The sequence below is a fragment of the Ranitomeya variabilis genome, chromosome 4, assembly GCF_051348905.1.
Source record: "Ranitomeya variabilis isolate aRanVar5 chromosome 4, aRanVar5.hap1, whole genome shotgun sequence".
Lineage (NCBI taxonomy): Eukaryota > Metazoa > Chordata > Amphibia > Anura > Dendrobatidae > Ranitomeya > Ranitomeya variabilis.
Genome location: NC_135235.1, coordinates 669,270,823 through 669,290,876, shown reverse-complemented (window position 1 = coordinate 669,290,876; position 20,054 = coordinate 669,270,823). Strand labels below are relative to the sequence as shown.

Sequence of the window (20,054 nt, the reverse complement as noted above, 5' to 3'; positions counted from 1 at the left end):
ATGGTTTTTTGAAAGGGTTTTCAGTTGACCGTGAAGTCCTCTTTTGTATCCTTCTGCTATCTAGTAAGTGGACCTCTCTTTGCTAAATCTACTTTCATACTGTGTATCAGAAACACATGGGCTACTTGCACACTGAACAAGTCTGTAGGAACCTGTTCAGACCACCAGAAAACTTGAAGACACAAAAAAGCACAGTGAGGTCAAAAATACTCTGTTGTAAAAAAATCACAGTAATAAGCAAGTGCTAGTCAAAAGATGTAAAGAAAACAGGGTATTTAGTTGATACGTTTTTTTGCAAAAAAATGTATACTAAGCTGCTCCACCAAATCGCCAAGGTATACCCTTATAGAGCAGTCCTAACTAATGTATGCAATCCCTATCTGATGTATTTAAAACCTGATTATCTGTATAGTACCTGTATAAGCAGGGTTCAGAGAGAAAAAAAATATACATGTGGACATGCAGGATGGAACAGCTTAAATGCAAATGACCCACAGAGGAGTGGTGGACTCCCCAGTCTTGTAGAAACAAGAGAACAATTATAGAACCAGAAACACATGGGCTACTTGCACACTGAACAAGTCTGTAGGAACCTGTTCAGACCACCAGAAAACTTGAAGACACAAAAAAGCACAGTGAGGTTTTTGCAAAAAAACGTATCAACTAAATACCCTGTTTTCTTTACATCTTTTGACTAGCACTTGCTTATTACTGTGATTTTTTTTACAACAGAGTATTTTTGACCTCACTGTGCTTTTTTGTGTTTTCATACTGTGTATGTAGTTTCCTCTGAACTCACCGTTATTATATGTGGGGGGCTTCTATCATCTTTGGGGTATTTCACTAGAGGTAAGCCAGGTCTGTTTCTTCCTCTACCAGGAGTAGTTAGTCCTCCGGCTGGCGCGTGGCATCTAGGGATAATCATAGGTATGCTCCCTGGCTGCTATTAGTTGTGTGGTAGATTTAGCTCACGGTCAGCTCGAGATTCCATCACCCAGAGCTCGTCCGTTATTTTTGTGTTTTGACGTTCCCCTGCCATTGGGAACCATGACAGGGCAGGATTGGGGACAGATCGTGCAGGATCATGGGGCAGGATGGATATGATGGAGACAGATGGGGCAGGATGGGGAGATCATATGGGGCAGAATGGATACTCATGAGGGCAGGATGGGAGAACATATGGCTGAAGCCAGGAATGAGATACACGGAGCCAGAATGGGGGATATTATAATTACTATACAATTAAGGGATATTATTACTGCAGTGATGTATTTATTTTATTTTTTGAGGACACTGTTTTAAATGGGGGGGCGGTCCTGTTACTGTGTAGAGTGACACTATGTCACCTCTTTTTCTTCATGTGGCGTAATGTAGAAGTTGGGAAAAATTAATTAATGTGTTCTGCAAGTGGAGCTTGAGATAACTGTGTTATTTCCTGCAGAGATGAGCCCTGGCTGGATGAAGTGATGGCGGTCTGTGCTGGATGAAAGATGAAGGACTTCACCTAGAGACGTCACTGGTGAGTCAGTGTTACCTATACACTGACACTATACACTGTATACTATATACAGAGGTCCTGTGTATAATGTCACCGGTGATCACTGTATTACCTCTACACAGACACTGCAAACTAAGTACAGATCTCCTGTGAATACTGGCACTTTGGGCTCATTTCCACATGCGAGGCACACGTCCGTATCTCGCATGTGGAAACCAAGCTCTGGCGCCGGCACTTTGGAGCGGAGCGTGCAGCTCCATGTGTTCCTATGCGGCTGCACGCTCCGCTCTGGAGTGCCGGCTCCACAGCTTGGTTTCCACATGCGAGATACGGACGTGTGCCTCGCATGTGGAAATGAGCCCTTATGGTGATAGTACTGATTTGTTTTGTTTTTCTTCCTAACTGAAGCGTATATTGACCAGATCAATGGATGTTTGACAGGTTATAGTTTTACACGGCAACTATTTTTCTGGAATAATCTGGTTCAGGTATATGATGACCCCGTCGCATGACCCCGTCACATGACCGGGGGGCCCACAGTGTCTGAACAGCCCGGGCCCTGGCTACCCTTAATCCACCCCTGGGTGTGTGTGTGTGTGTGGTGTGTGTTTGTGTGTGTGCGGGGGGGTTCGGCTGCTCTGGCATCTCAGGTGCTCGGTTAACGAAGCCCACAATTTATTCAAACGGAATCTGCTTTCTAAAAGCCAAGTAGCGCTCCTTCCCATATGATCTATGCCGTGTGTTCAAGCAGTATTGTACAACTACATATGGGGCACTGCTCCGTTCGACAACAATTGCATAACAAATTATGGGGTCCATTTTCTCTCATTACAAGAGAGAAAGAGTTTTGACATGCCAGGGGGTCTGCAAGTGTGACATGGCATTCACAATCTATTCAAGCGAAAGTTAGGGTACCGTCACACAGTGGCATTTTTATCGCTACGACGGCACGATTCGTGACGTTCTAGCGATATCGTTACGATCTCGCAGTGTCTGACACGCTACTGCGATCAGACACCCTGCTGAGAATCGTACGTCGTAGCAGATCGTTTGAAACTTTCTTTCGTCGCTGGATCTCCCGCTGTCATCGCTGGATCGTTGTGTGACAGCGATCCAGCGATGCGTTCGCTTGTATCCAGGGTAAACATCGGGTTACTAAGCGCAGGGCCGCGCTTAGTAACCCGATGTTTACCCTGGTTACCAGCGTAAAAGTAAAAAAAAACAAACAGTACATACTCACCATCTGATGTCCGTCAGGTCCCTTGCCGTCTGCTTCCCGCTCTGACTGTCTGCCGGCCGTACAGTGAGAGCAGAGCGCAGCGGTGACGTCACTGCTGTGCTGTGCTCTCACTGTACGGCGGCGCTCAGTCAGAGCAGGAAGCAGACGGCAAGGGACCTGACGGACATCAGATGGTGAGTATGTACTGTTTTGTTTTTTTTTACTTTTACGCTGGTAACCAGGGTAAACATCGGGTTACTAAGCCCGGCCCTGCGCTTAGTAACCCGATGTTTACCCTGGTTACCAGCGAACCTCGGCATCGTTGGTCGCTGGAGAGCGGTCTGTGTGACAGCTCCCCAGCGACCACACAACGACTTACCAACGATCACGGCCAGGTCGTATCGCAGGTCGTGATCGTTGGTAAATCGTATAGTGAGACGGTACCCTTACACTCTAAAAATTTAATAGCGCTCGTTCCTTTCCAAGCCCTGTGAAGTGCCCCAACAGCAGTTTTTGATCACATATGTGGGTATCATTGTGGTCGGGGGAATTTGCACAACAAAATCTGGGGTCTTTTTTATCCTATTATTCATTGTTAAAATTACAAATTTGGTTCTAAAACATTTTAGCGGAAAAGAAGTAACTTTCATTTTCACATCCACATTTTAAAAAGTTCTGTGAAGCACCAATGGGTTCAAAATGCTTAACAAGCCCTAGATGAACTCCTTGATGGCTTTCCTAACTCTGCTTTCTAAAATGGAGTCACTTATTGGGTTTCTGCTGTTTTGGTATCTCAGGGGCTCTGCAAATAAGACATGGTGTCTGCAATGTATTCCAGACAAATCTACTCCAAATACCAAATAGTGCTTCTTCCCTTACGAGCCCAAACAGCAGTTTTTTTTTACAAAATTCAAGTCAAGTACAGTCCACATTCAGGAGAAATTGAGCAATACACTTTAGGTTTAATTTTCTCCTAGTTTAATATAAACATTCAACGTTGAACATCGCTAATTTTTGCACATTTCAGATATTTTCACAAAAAAGCAAAATAGACTTAAATTTACCATTAACAAACATTAACATTGAATATTTAGGTTTGGTTATGTTTAAAATTGGCTGTCACTAAGGGGTTAATCAGCAATCTGCAGCTCAAAAATACACAACACTGCTGAAAAGTATATGCACACTCAGCTCTGCTACATATACACATTTACATACACACAAACTGTTTATACATTGTAAGGTGGCTGTCGGATATCTAGTGGTTGGGAGACAAACTTGGAGTAATACTTTAGTACATATAGGACTAAAACGGGTTAATCGGCTCTGACACATTGATTATGAGAAGCTGAAGCGTCGGGAGTGAAGGCAGCTCACCATATTTCCACCCCCTGGTGTGGTTCACTTTGTAAATTGAGAGCAGTTTGTCTCACATGCAGTCATGGCCAAAAGTATTCACACCCCTGCAACTCTGTCAGATAATACTCAGTTTCTTCCTGAAAATGATTGCAAACACAAATTCTTTGTTATTATTATCTTCATTTAATTTGTCTTAAATGAAAAAAACACAAAAAGAATTGTCCTAAAGCCAAATTGGATATAATTCTACACCAAACATAAAAAAAGGGGGTGGACAAAAGTATTGGCACCATTGGAAAAATCATGTGATGCTTCTCTAATTTGTGTAATTAACAGCACCTGTAACTTACCTGTGGCACCTAACAGGTGTTGGCAATAACTAAATCACACTTGCAGCCAGTTGACATGGATTAAAGTTGACTCAACCTCTGTCCTGTGTCCTTGTGTGTACCACATTGAGCATGGAGAAAAGAAAGAAGACCAAAGAACTGTCTGAGGACTTGAGAAACCAAATTGTGAGGAAGCATGAGCAATCTCAAGGCTACAAGTCCATCTCCAAAGACCTGAATGTTCCTGTGTCTACCGTGCGCAGTGTCACCAAGAAGTTTAAAGCCCATGGCTCTGTGGCTAACCTCCCTAGATGTGGACGTAAAAGAAAAATTGACAAGAGATTTCAACGCAAGATTGTGCGGATGTTGGATAAAGAACCTCGACTAACATCCAAACAAGTTCAAGCTGCCCTGCAGTCCGAGGGTACAACAGTGTCAACCCGTACTAGCCGTCCGCGTCTGAATGAAAAGGGACTGTATGGTAGGAGACTCAGGAAGACCCCACTTCTTACCCCGAGACCTAAAAAAGCCAGGTTGGAGTTTGCCAAAACTTACCTGAAAAAGCCAAAAACGTTTTGGAAGAATGTTCTCTGGTCAGATGAGACAAAAGTAGAGCTTTTTGGGCAAAGGCATCAACATAGAGTTTACAGGAGAAAAAAAGAGGCATTCAAAGAAAAGAACACGGTCCCTACAGTCAAACATGGCGGAGGTTCCCTGATGTTTTGGGGTTGCTTTGCTGCCTCTGGCACTGGACTGCTTGACCGTGTGCATGGCATTATGAAGTCTGAAGACTACCAACAAATTTTGCAGCATAATGTAGGGCCCAGTGTGAGAAAGCTGGGTCTCCCTCAGAGGTCATGGGTCTTCCAGCAGGACAATGACCCAAAACACACTTCAAAAAGCACTAGAAAATGGTTTGAGAGAAAGCACTGGAGACTTCTAAGGTGGCCAGCAATGAATCCAGACCTGAATCCCATAGAACATCTGTGGAGAAATCTAAAAATGGCAGTTTGGAGAAGGCACCCTTCAAATATCAGGGACCTGGAGCAGTTTGCCAAAGAAGAATGGTCTAAAATTCCAGCAGAGCATTGTAAGAAACTCATTGATGGTTACCGGAAGCGGTTGGTTGCAGTTATTTTGGCCAAAGGTTGTGCAACCAAGTATTAGGCTGAGGGTGCCAATACTTTTGTCTGCCCCATTTTTGGAGTTTTGTGTGAAATGATCAATGTTTTGCTTTTTGCTTCATTCTCTTTTGTGTTTTTTCATTTAAGACAAATTAAATGAAGATAATAATACCAAAGAATTTGTGTTTGCAATCATTTTCCTGAAGAAACTGAGTATTAAGGTACCTTCACACTAAGCGACACTGCAGCGTCGCTGTTTGGTCGCTGGAGAGCTGTCACACAGACAGCTCTCCAGCGACCAACGATGCCGAAGTCCCCGGGTAACCAGGGTAAACATCGGGTTGCTAAGCGCAGGGCCGCGCTTAGTAACCCAATGTTTACCCTGGTTACCATCGTAAATGTAAAAAAAACAAACAGTACATACTCACCTTCTGCTGTCTGTCACACGTCCCCCGGCGTCCGCTTCCCTGCACTGTGTGAGCGCCGGCCCTAACAGCTGAGCGGCGACGTCACCGCTGTGCTGTACTTTACGGCCGGCACTCACAGTCAGTGCAGGAAGCGGACGCCGGGGGACGTGTGACAGACAGCAGAAGGTGAGTATGTACTGTTTGGTTTTTTTACATTTACGATGGTAACCAGGGTAAACATCGGGTTACTAAGCGTGGTCCTGCGCTTAGTAACCCGATATTTACCCTGGTTACCATTGTAAAACATCGCTGGCATCGTTGCTTTTGCTGTCAAACACAACGATACACGGCGATCTGATGACCAAATAAAGTTCTGAACTTTCAGCAACGACCAGCGATATCACAGCAGGATCCTGATCGCTGCTGCCTGTCAAACTCAACGATATCGCTAGCCAGGACGCTGCAACGTCACGGAACGCTAGCGATATCGTTTAGTGTGAAGGTACCTTTATCTGACAGAATTGCAGGGGTGTGAATACTTTTGGCCATGACTGTATGGCAGTGTGTATGCAGGTGTGCAGATCTCCTGGATTGAGTGCCTTTGCTAAAGGACTAAGAAGCTGAACCCTAAACAGGCAGGCTAACCAGCAGAATTGCATGGACTTATTACTTTATGCCAGACCAAGGCTGTATATAATTTTTCCTGTGATGTGGTTTATGAGGACTGAAATAAACCAGCAGGCCTTTATATAGAAACGGTTACTGTGATACCCCAGATCGAACCCAAGTGAGTGGCATTATTACAGCAATAACCCATTTTGCAGTTCCATCCAGATTATGTGATTGATCCCATGACTTGACATGTCCGGAAGCTAGTTGGGTGGAAGATCCTTCAGCTACTCACTCAAGACGTAATGCCTTTGTTTAGCAGCTTCCTCTGCTGCTCTGCACAGATTACATAGATCAGTGTGGGGCAGGAAGAGAGAAAGCAGTTCTCTCACTGATTGGGAAGGAAACTGCCTCAGCGTTCTCCTCCATCACAGGAAGCTGCCTTCAGACAATAAGAGGAACTTACTTATTACCAAGATTTTGTCCCTGTCTTGTGTAATTATACAACTGTCTGTTATATGTTTTTTAACAAATTGTCAATAAAATATATAGTCTCTACATAAGAGTTTTTTTCTTATAATCAACAAAATATGATTTTCTAGTAAATCATTTCTTACATTCTATATATAATAATGGCTTCTCTCCATGTAGGATTTTTGATGTTTAAAGGGAATCTGTCACCTAATTTTTCACATATAAGCTGCGGACACTGCCATTAGGGGCTTATCCACAGCATTCTGTAATGCTGTAGATAAGCCCCCAGATGTAACCTGAAAGATAAGAAAAACAAGTAAGATTATACTCACCCAGGGACGGTCCAGTGTGGTCCGTGACCGATGGGCGTCGCATGTCCGGGTCTTCCCATGACATCCTCTTCCTTGTTTCTGTTGTGGCTCATCCACAGGCGTAATTCTCTGCCCTATTGAGGGCAGATCGAAGTACCGCAGTGCGCAGGTGCCAGGAAAGCTCAGAGAGGCCCAGCGCCTGCGCACTGCAGTACTTTACTCTGCCCTCAACAGGGCAAATCAGTATGCCTGCGCAGGAGCCGCGACAGGAAGCAAGGAGGATGACAACATTGTATGTAGATGGGAGGCGCCGGACTTGGACCTGCGACGCCCATCGGACCCAGACCGCGCCTGGGAGAGTATAATCTAACTTGTTTTTCTTATTTTTCAGGTTACATCGGGGGCTTATCTACAGCATTACAGAATGCTGTAGATAAGCCCCAAATGGTGGTGGCCGCAGCTTATATGCGAAAAATGAGGTGACAGATTCCCTTTAAGAAGGTGCCATTTTCGGCTAAAACATTTCCCACATTCTGAACATGAAAAAGGCTTCTACCCTGTGTGAATTCTGTGATGCGAGTTAAGATTTGCTTTATCTGTAAAACATTTCCCACATACTGAACATGAAAAAGGCCTTTTTCCTGTGTGAATTCTCTGGTGACTAACAAAATTTGATTTCCGGTTAAAATATTTTCCACATTCGGAACAAAAATATAGTTTCTCCCCTGTGTGACTTCTCTGATGAATAGTAAGACTTGATTTCTGTGTAAAACATTTTTCACACTCTGAACATGAATATGGCTTCTCCCCTGTGTGAGTTCTCTGATGTGTAACAAGAGCTGATTTGAATACAAAACATTTTCCACATTCTAAACATGAAAAAGGCTTTTTCCCTGTGTGATACCTCTGGTGTAAAACAAGCCGTGAATTATTTACATAACATTTCCCACATTCAGAACACGAATATGGCTTCTCCCCTGTGTGAATTTTTTGATGTATAACAAGAGATGATTTATGTGCAAAACATTTCCCACATTCTGAACATGAATATGGCTTCTCCCCTTTGTGACTTCTTTGGTGTTTAACAAGAGATGATTTATGTACAAAACATTTTCCACATTCTGAACATAAAAAAGGCTTCACCCCTGTGTGTATTCTCTGGTGACAAACTAGAATTGATTTACAGTTAAACTTTTTCCCACATTCTGAACATGAATATGCCTTATCCTTTTTATGAATTATTTGATGTGCAACAAGATGTGATTTACATGAAAAACATTTCCCACATTCTGAACATGAATATGGCTTCTCCCCTGTATGATATCTCTGGTGTACAACAAGTAGAGATTTATGTACAAAAAATTTCCCACATTCTGGACATGAATATGGCTTCTCAGCTGTGTGAAAGCTTTGATGTCTAACAAGAGATGATTCATGTGTAAAACACTTCCCACATTCAGTACATAAATATGACTTTTCCGCTTTGTGACTTCTCTGGTGTTTAACAAGAGATGATTTATGTACAAAACATTTTCCACATTCTGAACATAAAAAAGGCTTTACCCCTGTGTGTATTCTCTGGTGACCAACAAGAATTGATTTACAGCTAAAATTTTTCCCACATTCTGAACATGAATATGCCTTATCCCGTTTATGAATTCTTTGATGTGCAGCAAGATGTGATTTACATGAAAAGCATTTCCCACATTCTGAACATGAATATGGCTTCTCCCCTGTGTGATATCTCTGGTGTACAACAAGAAGTGATTTATGTACAAAACATTTCAAACATTCTGGACATGAATATGGCTTCTCCCCTGTGTGAATGCTTTGGTGTCTAACAAGAGATGATTTATATGCAAAATACTTCCCACATTCTGAACATGGATATGGCTTCTCCCCTTTGTGACTTTTCTGGTGTGTAACAAGAGATGATTTCTGTACAAAACATTTTCCACATTCTGAACATGAATGTGGCTTCTCCCCAGTATGAATTTTCTCATGCCTAACAAGATTTGATTTCTGTTTAAAATATTTCCCACACTTGTTACAAGAAATTGCATTCTCCCCTGTGTGAATTTTTAAACAAAATTTTTTAACTAACGACGTTTCGAGAGGAAAACTTTTTCCATATTCTGCTTGTGATAATTGCTTAATTTCCTTTGGATCAGTTCGGTTTTTAGTACCTCTTTTGTGACTTTTTTTCTTGTTAGTAGTTGGTAATAAATTAGCAGTTAGGACATCTTTCAAAAGATCAGATGATTCATCTTTGCAGTGAAGGAATGATGGTATATCTGGAGAAATAGCATTCACTTCAATTGTATCCTGTGGTATCTCAAAAACATCCGATTTAAACATTGAAGAGGTCAGCTGTCCGTCTGATCTCCTTTCACCATCATCTGCAAATAATAAAACTGATTATTTTTTAATAAAATATCCTTGAAATTTAGATCTTTTAAGATTTTTACTTAAAATTTCAGTAAAGATGGCCGGTCTCCACTTAGGTCCATCATCTGTCAGTGGAAAAAAAAACAGATGTTTCCACCTGATTACTTTCTCAAAGGCTCTTGAAAAGCAACATGGCTTCAGTAAACCAATACAGAAATATCCGCTCTCCCAAAGAGAAATCTTTCCCCCGCTTCTGAGCGTTGCAGTGTGCCCAAACCACATATAGCATCCATGCATTTGGCATTGCTGTAGTGAGCAGAAGCTGGGCACTATTTTCACTCTGCAACATCCACTGTGTACTAATTTCTGGAAAGTGCCTGTGGAATCAAAATTGTCACTACTACTGATGAATTTTAGGGGGATTTCTACTCCTCTGTTTTTTTGCCATTCTGTCATATTAGGGCTTCTGCATATGGTGTGTTACATCTCCTCTGGGATATGCTTCTGCGATGTCTGCTTCTGTCACCAGACATTATTCATTATGCGAGAGGCACTGGTGACGGAGGAGACGTCAGAACCAGAAGCTCTGAGCGGTGCAGACTCTGTCAAGCCACTAAGATTAGAGAGGCTGGGACCAGTAGTACTATCCAGTCTGGCAGTGTGGGTGTGTGTGCTGTCCAGCTGAAGTAATCAGTTCCCTTCTTCAGCCAATTGGAAAGCACCACACCCTACTAAAGCTTGAAGCATATTGCCAGAAGCTGACAGATACAGCTTTGTTCTCCTTAGATTCAATCCTCTATGCTCAGCTTCTGGCTTGTGTGTTTGTTTCCTGTTGTGACCCTGACCTGTTTACTGACTACTCTTTAGTCTTCTGATTTTATATTTTCTTTGTCCTCCTGGTTCTGACCTGGCTACCTAACTATTCTCCTTCCATTTTCTCGCCACAGAACAGCAGCTAACTCTGTGTCCCCAGGTTTCCGTAGAAGTCCAGATTCATGTGTACAGGTTAAATGCCATGGCAATCCCTGGGATCTAGAAACTAGAGTAACCAGAGGCAAGCCTTTATGGTAGCCACCTTTTGAGCTGCCAGGTGACCACGCACAGTGCCAGCATTACATTCTGCCTGCAAACTATTCCAGTAAAATATGCATTACAATAACTAAAGGGCGCTCCTTTCCTTCTAAGCCCTGCCATGTGCCCAGATAGTTGTGTACAACTGTATATAGGGGGTTGTCCAATTCAGGAGAAGTTGGAAAATAATTTGTAAGGTCTAGTTGTTTCCTATTATCCTTTGTGACAATAAAAAAATTGGGGCTGCATCAATATTCTAGTTAAAAAATAAAAATGTTTGCATTTCACTTTGAGTTATTTCCTGAATCTAGTTCATGATATTATGAAAAGTGCCATTTTCTAATATCTAGGCCCCACAAATTAATTTGTTACCCCCAAAAAATGTTTTTGTAAATTCAACTGAACATATTAAAACATGTTGCCAAACTTGTAAACCTTCTGTCATCCAAAAAAAAAAAAAAACTTATCTCACTTCGTAGATTTATTTTTGCAGAAATATGTTATTAGTCTTGGGTTATACCTTAAAGATTCATCTGACCTAATTGATACTCTCCAGGCTTTCCCACGTGTCCCTAAGGCTATGTTCACACTTTTCGGATTTTGCCGCGGATCCGCAGCGGATTTGACACTGCAGATCCGCAGCAGTTTTCCATGCAGGGTAAAGTACAATGTTACCCTATGGAAAACAAAACCCGCTGTGCACATGCTGCGGATTTCCGCGGAAAAAGCCGCGCGGCTTTTCTGCGGAAAAAAAGAAGGAGCATGTCACTTCTTGGTGCAGAATTGCAGCGATTCTGCACCCATAGAAATGCATTGATCCACTAACTTCCTGCATGGGGCTGTGCCCACGTTGCGGGAAGTTAAGCGGATAATGTGCCGATGGTACCCGGGGTGAAGGAGAGGAGACTCTCCTCCAGATCCTGGGAACCATATTTTGGTGTAAAAAAAAGAATTAAAATAAAAAATAATGCTATACTCACCTCTCTGCGCTGCCCGCGGCGTCCGGTCTCAGTTGCTGTGCCGAACAGGACCTGTGGTGACGTCGCGGTCACATGACCGTGACGTCACGAAGGTCCTTGTCGGCACAGCCGCTTGCAGCGCCGAGATCGCGACGTCAGAGGGTGAGTATAGCCAATTTTTATTATTTTTTACATTACTATTGATGCTGCATATTGCTGCATATGCAGCATCAATAGTACAGCAGTAATCCCGCAGCGGAAACCGCGGAACAAACCACGATAAATCTGCAGGGATAACCGCAGCGGTTTTGCCCTGCAGATTTATCAATTCCGCTGCGGGATTAACCCGCAGAGGAACCTGCAAAGTGTGAACGTGGCCTAATTGTGTCCTCATAACAATGGATGTTCAAGCCCTCTACTCCAATATACCCCATGATCGGGGTGTAGAGGCGGTTGACCATTTCTTGTCTTTGGATGATCAAATGCCTGAACTGCAAAGAACTTTTTTGTTAGATGCTATTAAATTTGTTCTGCATAATAATATTTTCACTTTTGAGCATTTCTTTTATCGCCAGATAAAGGGCTGCGCGATGGGGATGAGATTCGCCCCTAGTTATGCAAATCTGTTTATGGGGGCTTTTGAGTCCGTCTTCATCGCGCAGTCCCGTCTGACTGCTGGTAAGCTTGTTTTTTATCGTCGCTTCATAGACGATCTCTTTTTAATTTGGACAGGCACTGAATTGGAAGCCCTTGAATTTGTTCACAGTCTCAACTCTAATTCTTGGGGTCTTACCTTTACAGCTAATTTCTCTCGCTCCTCAATTCAATTTTTAGATCTAATGGTACATGTTGACACAGGGCTGTTTCTCCACCACTACACACTTTAAAAAGGTGGATGTGAATAGTTACTTGAATTTTAATAGTGGACACCTTCCCAAATGGATCCGTAACATCCCGTATGGGCAGTATTGGCGCATAAGAAAAAATTGCACAAGAGACAACGATTTTTTTGAAGAGGCCAAAGTCTTAGAGCAACGTTTTTTACAAAACGGCTACCCTAAAAAACTGGTTCAAGATGCCCTTTCTAAAACAGGAATATTGTCCCAATATGAATGCATAGAGAAAATTAAAAGTAAAACTAGTAGGGGTGCTAAATCCATGACCTCTGAATTTGCCAAGTGAAGCTTGGTTACAACTTTTAATCAATCTCATGCTACTATCCAAAGACTTTTGAAAAAATATTGGTTCATATTGGAAGGTGACCTGATATTCTCAGATCACATCCCTACCCACCCCAGAATAATTTATAGGCGGAATCGCACACTCCGCAACCTAGTTGCACCCAGCAATACAGTTATTAGCCCCAGTGCCATATCCACGACCCAGCTAACAAAAAATCCCAGCTGTTTTGCTTGCAGATCTGCAAAATGTCTATGTTGTAACTCCATCAGAAATGGTGTTAAAGAATTCACATCCAATACTACTAATATTAATTACAGAATCAACTACCATGTTAACTGTCAATCCTCATTTGTAGTATATTTAATAGAATGCGGATGTGGGCACCAATACGTTGGACGGACTATACAGACCATGCACGCAAGACTGAACAAGCATTGCCATAATATTAGGAATGGTTTTATGTTGCATAGCCTATCAAACCATTTTTTAACCAAGCACCAAAAAAATTTAGAATCTCTTAAACTAACGATTATAGATTTTATACCAGACAATGTATCTGATCGGTATGGGAGCTTGATTAATAGGGAAAGTTTCTGGATTTTTAAGTTGGGGACTCTGGCGCTTGAAGGGTTAAATCTTACCATTGAAAGGGTTAACAGGTGATCTCTCTCTGTTTTTAAGTCGTTTTTATAGTGTCATTTTATTATATGTTTTCTGCTTTTTATCATGTTTTATATTTTAATCAGGTCTAGGGGCTTTATTTAATCTTTTTTTATATATACATAATTTATAATTTTGTTCCTATTGTATTTTTACCATGTGACCTTACTATTTTATCATGTGACTTGTTCTTATCATGTGACCTGCTGACTTTGAATTTTATTGGTTGCTATTTGTTTAAATACCCCTTCCTGCTCTCCATTAATAAACTTCCACCTGATGAAGACGGTTTAACCGTTGAAACGCGTTGTGGATCAACACTAAAATCCTTGTTTTGGTCTCATTTCCGGCGCTCCTGGAAATAAGGACCGTTATTACTATTTTTTACTGCAAAAAAAAAATAAAAGGATGTTGAAAATATAAAATGTGAATTTGGAAAAATACTGGTGTTTTAAAGTAGAAATAAGATAAATGCACATTTATTAACCACTAGATGGAGGCCCGATGCTATCGCATCGGGAGGGTGGTGACTGTGCTGCTCCCATCCTGTCATGTGCTGCTCCCATCCTGGGCCCCCTTTTTGTCATGTGCTGCTCCCGTTCTGTAATGCGCTGCTCCCATCCTGCGCCCCTATTCTGTCAAGTGCTGCTCCCATCCGTTCATGTGCTGCTCCCATCTAATATGCCCCGTATGCTGCTCCATAAAGGTTGATGGTCCCCATAAGATGCTCCATAGCATAAGATGCCCCGTATGCTGCTGCTGCGATAAAAAAAAAAAAAGTCATACTCACCTCTCGTCGCTGGGCGCAGAGTGGCGGGGGCCTGAGCAGGAGGGGACACTGGCGTGCTATGAGGGTGGGGTGCCGGAGTCACCGCTGGCTCAGGTCCCCGACACTTGCGATATTAACATGTCCCCGCTCTACCTCTGCACGACGCTCTGTCTTTCGGGTCTCTGGCTCTGACTGTTCAGGCAGGGGGCGCGCACTAATCACGTCATCGTGCCCTCTGACCTGAACGTTACAGCCAGACGACGCAGAAGACAGAGTGGCGTGCAGCGGTGGAACGGGAACAGGTGAATATCGCATACTCACCCTCCCCAGTCATACTCACCCCATCCTGGCATGGTCCCTGCTTCTCCGTTAGACATCGCGGTATGCGTTCAGTGCTTACACATACCACGATCTCTGGTGGCCTGGATCCCAGCGATGGGGAGGGGTCCTCGCGCTGTGGGGTTTTTGTGGCGGGGGAGTTTCAGCAGCGGGGGGAATCGGCGATGACCCGCTGGTGGTACTGCGCAAGGGCGTGGTACCACCAGCGGGTGCCATATTGGAATACCTATCACTTGGTTATTCCAATATGGCGGTCGGCGTACTTCTGGTGCGTCGCGGTGGATTGTGTGATTTGAGGACGTCCAGACGAAAGTGGATGACAGACAATTTAAGGTAATTATATAAATAGATATCGCGTGGTATAACTAATTGATTTAAGAGCTTAAACATGTAAAGGGTGTTTTAATTTTTATTACATAAATCAATAGTTCACATGAAAATAAGCAGTTATTTAACATATCTTATAAGACAAATCTGCTTCTTTCTCTTCCTGGTCTAATCTTTGTGAGGCAGTGACGGGTATTATATGCGAGGGACACTATGTATCCCCCAGGATGCACATAGAAGAGTTTTAAGGCCGCTGGAGTGCATTGCAGCACAGATATAGCTGTGGTTGCAATGCAGGATAAGGCCTGGAGTCACACTTTCATAATACGGTCGAGTGCTATGCGATAAAAAAAAAAATCGCATAGAACTTGGACCAATGTTAATCTATGGGGCAGCTCCTATCATCCATCATTTTCTCGGCCGTACTATAAATGCGAGGGAATTCGCAGCATGCTGCGATTTGCACCGTATATCGGCCGAGACTCGCCAATGAAAGCCTATGGGTGAGAGAAAAGCTAGCACACCACACAGTGTGACTTGCGAGAAATACGCACCGGTGTACTCCAGAAAAGCCGGCAATTCAGTGCAGTGTACAGTAAAATCACACTGACAGGTTAACCCCTTAGTGACAGAGCCAATTTGGTACTTAATGACCAAGTCAATTTTTACAATTCTGACCACTGTCACTTTATGAGGTTATAGCTCTGGAACGCTTTAACGGATCCCGCTGATTCTGAGATTCTAAATTTTCATGACATATTGTACTTCATGTTAGTGGTAACATTTCTTCGATATTACTTGCGATTATTTTTAAAAACAACGGAAATATGGTGAAAAATTAAATCAGAAGCGATATGTCACACAAAATAGTTAATAACATTTCCCACATGCCTACTTTACATCAGCACAATTTTGGAAACAAAATTTTTTTGTTAGGAAGTTTTATAACGGTTAAAAGTTGACCAGCGATTTCTCATTTTTACAACAAAATTTACAAAACCATTTTTTTTAGGGACCATCTCACATTTAAATTCACTTTGAGGGGTGTACATGACAGAAAATACTAAAACTTGACACCATTCTAAAAACTGCACCCCTCAAGGTGCTCAAAACCACATTTAAGAAGTTTATTAACCCTTTACGTGCTTTATAGGAACTGAAACAATGTGGAAGGAAAAAATGAACATTTAACTTTTTTTCTGCAAACATTTTACTTCAGAACCAATTTTTTTTTATTTTCACAAGTGTAAAAAGAGAAAATGAACCACAAAATTTGTTGTGCAATTTCTCCTGAATATGCCGATACCCCGTGCGCCCAAACCACTGTTTTGGCGCACGGCAGAGCTTGGAAGAGGAGTTCCGTTTGACTTTTCAATGCAGAATTGGCTGGAATTGAGATCGGACGCCATGTCGTGTTTGGAGAGCCCATGATGTGCCTAAACAGTGGAAGCCCCCCACAAGTGACCCCATTTTGGAAACTAGACCCATTAAGGAACTTATGTAGATGTGTGGTGAGCACTTTGAACCCCCAAGTGCTTCATAGAAATTTATAACGTAGAGCCGTGAAAATAAAAAATCCTTTTTCCTCAAAAATGATTTTTAGCCCCCAATTTTTTATTTTCTCAAGGGTAACAGGAGAAATTTGACCCCAAAATTTGTTGTCCAGTTTGTCCTGAGTACGCGGATACCCCATATGTGGGTGGGGAGCACTGTTTGGGCGCACATCAGGGCTCGGAAGGGAAGTAGTGACGTTTTAAAATGCAGACTTTGATGGAATGGTCTGCGGGTGTCATGTTGCATTTTCAGAGCCCCAGATGTACCTAAACAGTGGAAATCCCCCACAGGTGACCCCATTTTGGAAACTAGGCCCCCCAAAGAGCTTATCTAGTTGTGTAGTGAGCACTGTGAACCCCCAACTGCTTCACAGAAGTTTGACGAAGAGCCGTGAAAATAAAAAATCTTTTTTTTTTCCACAAAAATGATTTTTTAGCCCCCATTTTTTTTATTTTTGCAAGGGTAACAGGAGAAACTGGACCCCAAATGTTGTTGTCCAATTAGTCCCGAGTACGCTGATTCCCCATATGTGTGGGTAAACCACTGTTTAGGCGCACGGCAGAGCTCAGAAGGGAGGGAGCACCATTTGACTTTTTGAGCGAAAAATTGGCTGTCGCGTTTGAAGACCCCCTGATGTACCAAAACAGTGGAAACCCCCCAATTCTAACTCCTACCCTAACCCCAACACACCCCTAACCCTAATCCCAACCCTAACCATAACCCTAATCAAAACCCTATGCCCAACACACCCCTAATCCTAATCTCAACCCTAACCTCAAACCTAATCCCAAACATAACCCTAATCCCAAACCTAACCCTAATGCCAACCCTAACCCTAATCCTAATCTCAACTCTAACCCTAACTTTAGCCCCAGCCCTAAATTTAGCCCCAACCCTAAACCTAGCCCCAACCGTAACTTTAGCCCAACTCAATTTAGCCCAAATGTAACCCTATTAGGAAAATGGAAATACATCCTAACTAAGGGGGTGATAAAGAAGGGGGGGGGGTATTTACTTTTTTTTTAATTTTAATCACTGTGATAGGATCTAGCACAGTGACCAAAATGAAACAAGAGGAAGAATCTTCCTCTGCCGGCCCCGCCAATCACGGCGGGCGCACTGCGCATGCGCCTGCCATTTTCTTACCGGAGAAAGAAGCCGGCGGCCAGGAGGACCCAGGGACACCGGTAAGTATGACAGGGTCCCCGATTCCCCTATTTCTCTGTCCTCTGATGTGCGATCATATCAGAGGACAGAGAATGACAGACACCTCGCATTTTATTTTTTGCTGTCGCCGGTAAACGGTCAATTACCGGCGATCGCAAAACAGGGGTCAGTAAAAACTACCCCGATCATGTTCTTTGGGGTCTCAGCTACCCCTAGCAGCCGAGACCCCAAAGATCTGCCGGGTTCCAGCTGGCGGGCGCATTTTATTGCCAGAAAAAGATGGCGCACCCATGGGGAACCACGAAGAGCACAGGGGAACACGGGTAAGTATCGGGGGGCAATCGGAGACCCCATTTCTCTGTCCTCTGATGTGCGATTTAAGAAAACCTGGCATGGGCTTTTATTTTTGGAGCGAACTACAGGATGGTAGTGGGGCATTTTGCTCCCTCCAGCCGGGTTTTACAAGTGGCCTTTGCCACAGATTCCATTTAAAAAACCCTGCAGTAAAAGAGTTGGGTCTGTCAGTGTTTGGTTGCAAGCAGCAGAGCAGGTGGCTCTGCATTAGCTGGCTTGTGTGAGTTAATACAGAGCCAAGACCAACGAACACCTGGCACCCCTCAGCGTGATACGGTGGTGCAGTCGCCCTCAGCAACAGGTCATCGATAGGGACTGTTTTGACGCCCCGGCTGTGATCTGGAAGATGTGCGTTCATTTTGTTTTGGACATTAAATTAGTTTTCCTTGAACTTTTCTTGGGTTACTGCCTCATTATTGCATGGTGTGAACACTGGTGCACTACACTTTCATTTGCGAAATTCTCAATTGTGGGGTAAAATCTGTCTTTAGTGAAGACAGAGATTTATATTACCCAGATAGGAGATGGCCGTTGGATTTGTATTAGATTCTATGTAGATTGGAGGAGGAAGAAAAGGAAGCAGCTCTGTCTCCTTCTGTACCGCTCAGATCTCAAGAATATAAAGTACAATGTGTCACAGAAAAAAAATATTTCACAATCACAAGAAGCATCCAAGTTTATCACCACCTAAAGAGACATGGCAGATTTTAAAAAATGGGGCCTGGTTAGGAACACAAAACTGGCTGGGGGAGGTGAAGAAGCAGGGCAAAACGTGTGCATCGGGGCCCGGAGATGGAAGCTCTCGCACACTTTTTGAAACAGCGGCTGCATTACATAGAGGTATATCAAGTCTCACATGAGACTTTTTGTTAAATTATGCCTAAACAGCATGATATCCAGGACACTGAATAGATCATTAGAAACATAGTGTTGTTGATATAGTTGTCTGCATCTGCATCATTGATATGGTAATTGGGCACCACCATGTGACTAATTATTAATAATACATGTGAGCTGTGCATGAATCCATATGTTTTCTTGCCACTTTAGTTTATCTTTGATACTGGTTAGGCCTTTGAGGTTATGGGTGGCATATATATCTTTGCAAGAGTTTTTAGCACCAGATTCCTATTGCCAGCAATTTCAAAAGCGAATAATTTTGTAAGTGTGCAGAAACTCGTACATTCTAGGACGGGCACTTTAAGATGTTGGCAATCTTTTACTTATATTTGGATTCATGCCAAATTGATATCCAGGCTGCTATCTATTACAAATTTGTGGAGCGTATTTTCCAGCTCCCCGTTTTCTTCACACCTTTTCCTGTTTTAATTATGTTATTTTAATTTATGCAAATAAAAAAAAATGAATAATTTTACCTAATTTCACTTTGTCACTTCTTATCTTTGCACATAGGCACCAAAAACATTTTTGGATTCCTTTGGCAAATAATTTTCGTTTATAGATTTCTAACTATGGTATATAGAAGTGCTACTCATTTGTATGAGTATTTGTTTATTGAGGACAACCGATTTATATTGATTATATTTGCACATGTGCAAGGTATAGGAGACGAGGACATCCTTCCTCATCTCCTACACTTTGCAAATATGCAAATTTAGCCTATGGATCTGTTGTGGTCCTGGCAATGTGACACTATGACTCTTCTCCTTATTCCCAGTTTGTTTCCAGGTTCTGGCGATCCTTTTGTGCTAGGATGGGCATTGATTTGTCGTTCTCGTCTGCCTTTCATCCTCAGACTAATGGACAAACGGAGCGAACTAATCAGACTCTGGAGGCTTATTTGAGGTGTTTTTTTTCGGCAGATCAGGATGATTGGGTGACCTTCTTGCCGTTGGCTGAGTTTGCCCTTAATAATCGGGCTAGTTCCGCTACTTTGGTTTCGCCATTTTTCTGCAACTCTGGTTTCCATCCTCGTTTTTCCTCGGGACATGTG

At 42.8% G+C, this 20,054-nt stretch overlaps 1 protein-coding gene across 1 annotated transcript in view; it reads right to left on the bottom strand.

The window, feature by feature from the left end:
* The window catches only part of LOC143768198 (uncharacterized), a 71,925-nt gene that overhangs the window by 30,403 nt on the left and 21,468 nt on the right, over positions 1 to 20,054 (bottom strand). Inside the window, 2 exon segments of the mRNA XM_077256889.1 lie at positions 7,352 to 7,464; positions 7,870 to 9,729. Of these exon segments, the coding sequence (XP_077113004.1) occupies positions 7,352 to 7,464; positions 7,870 to 9,729 (1,973 nt within the window).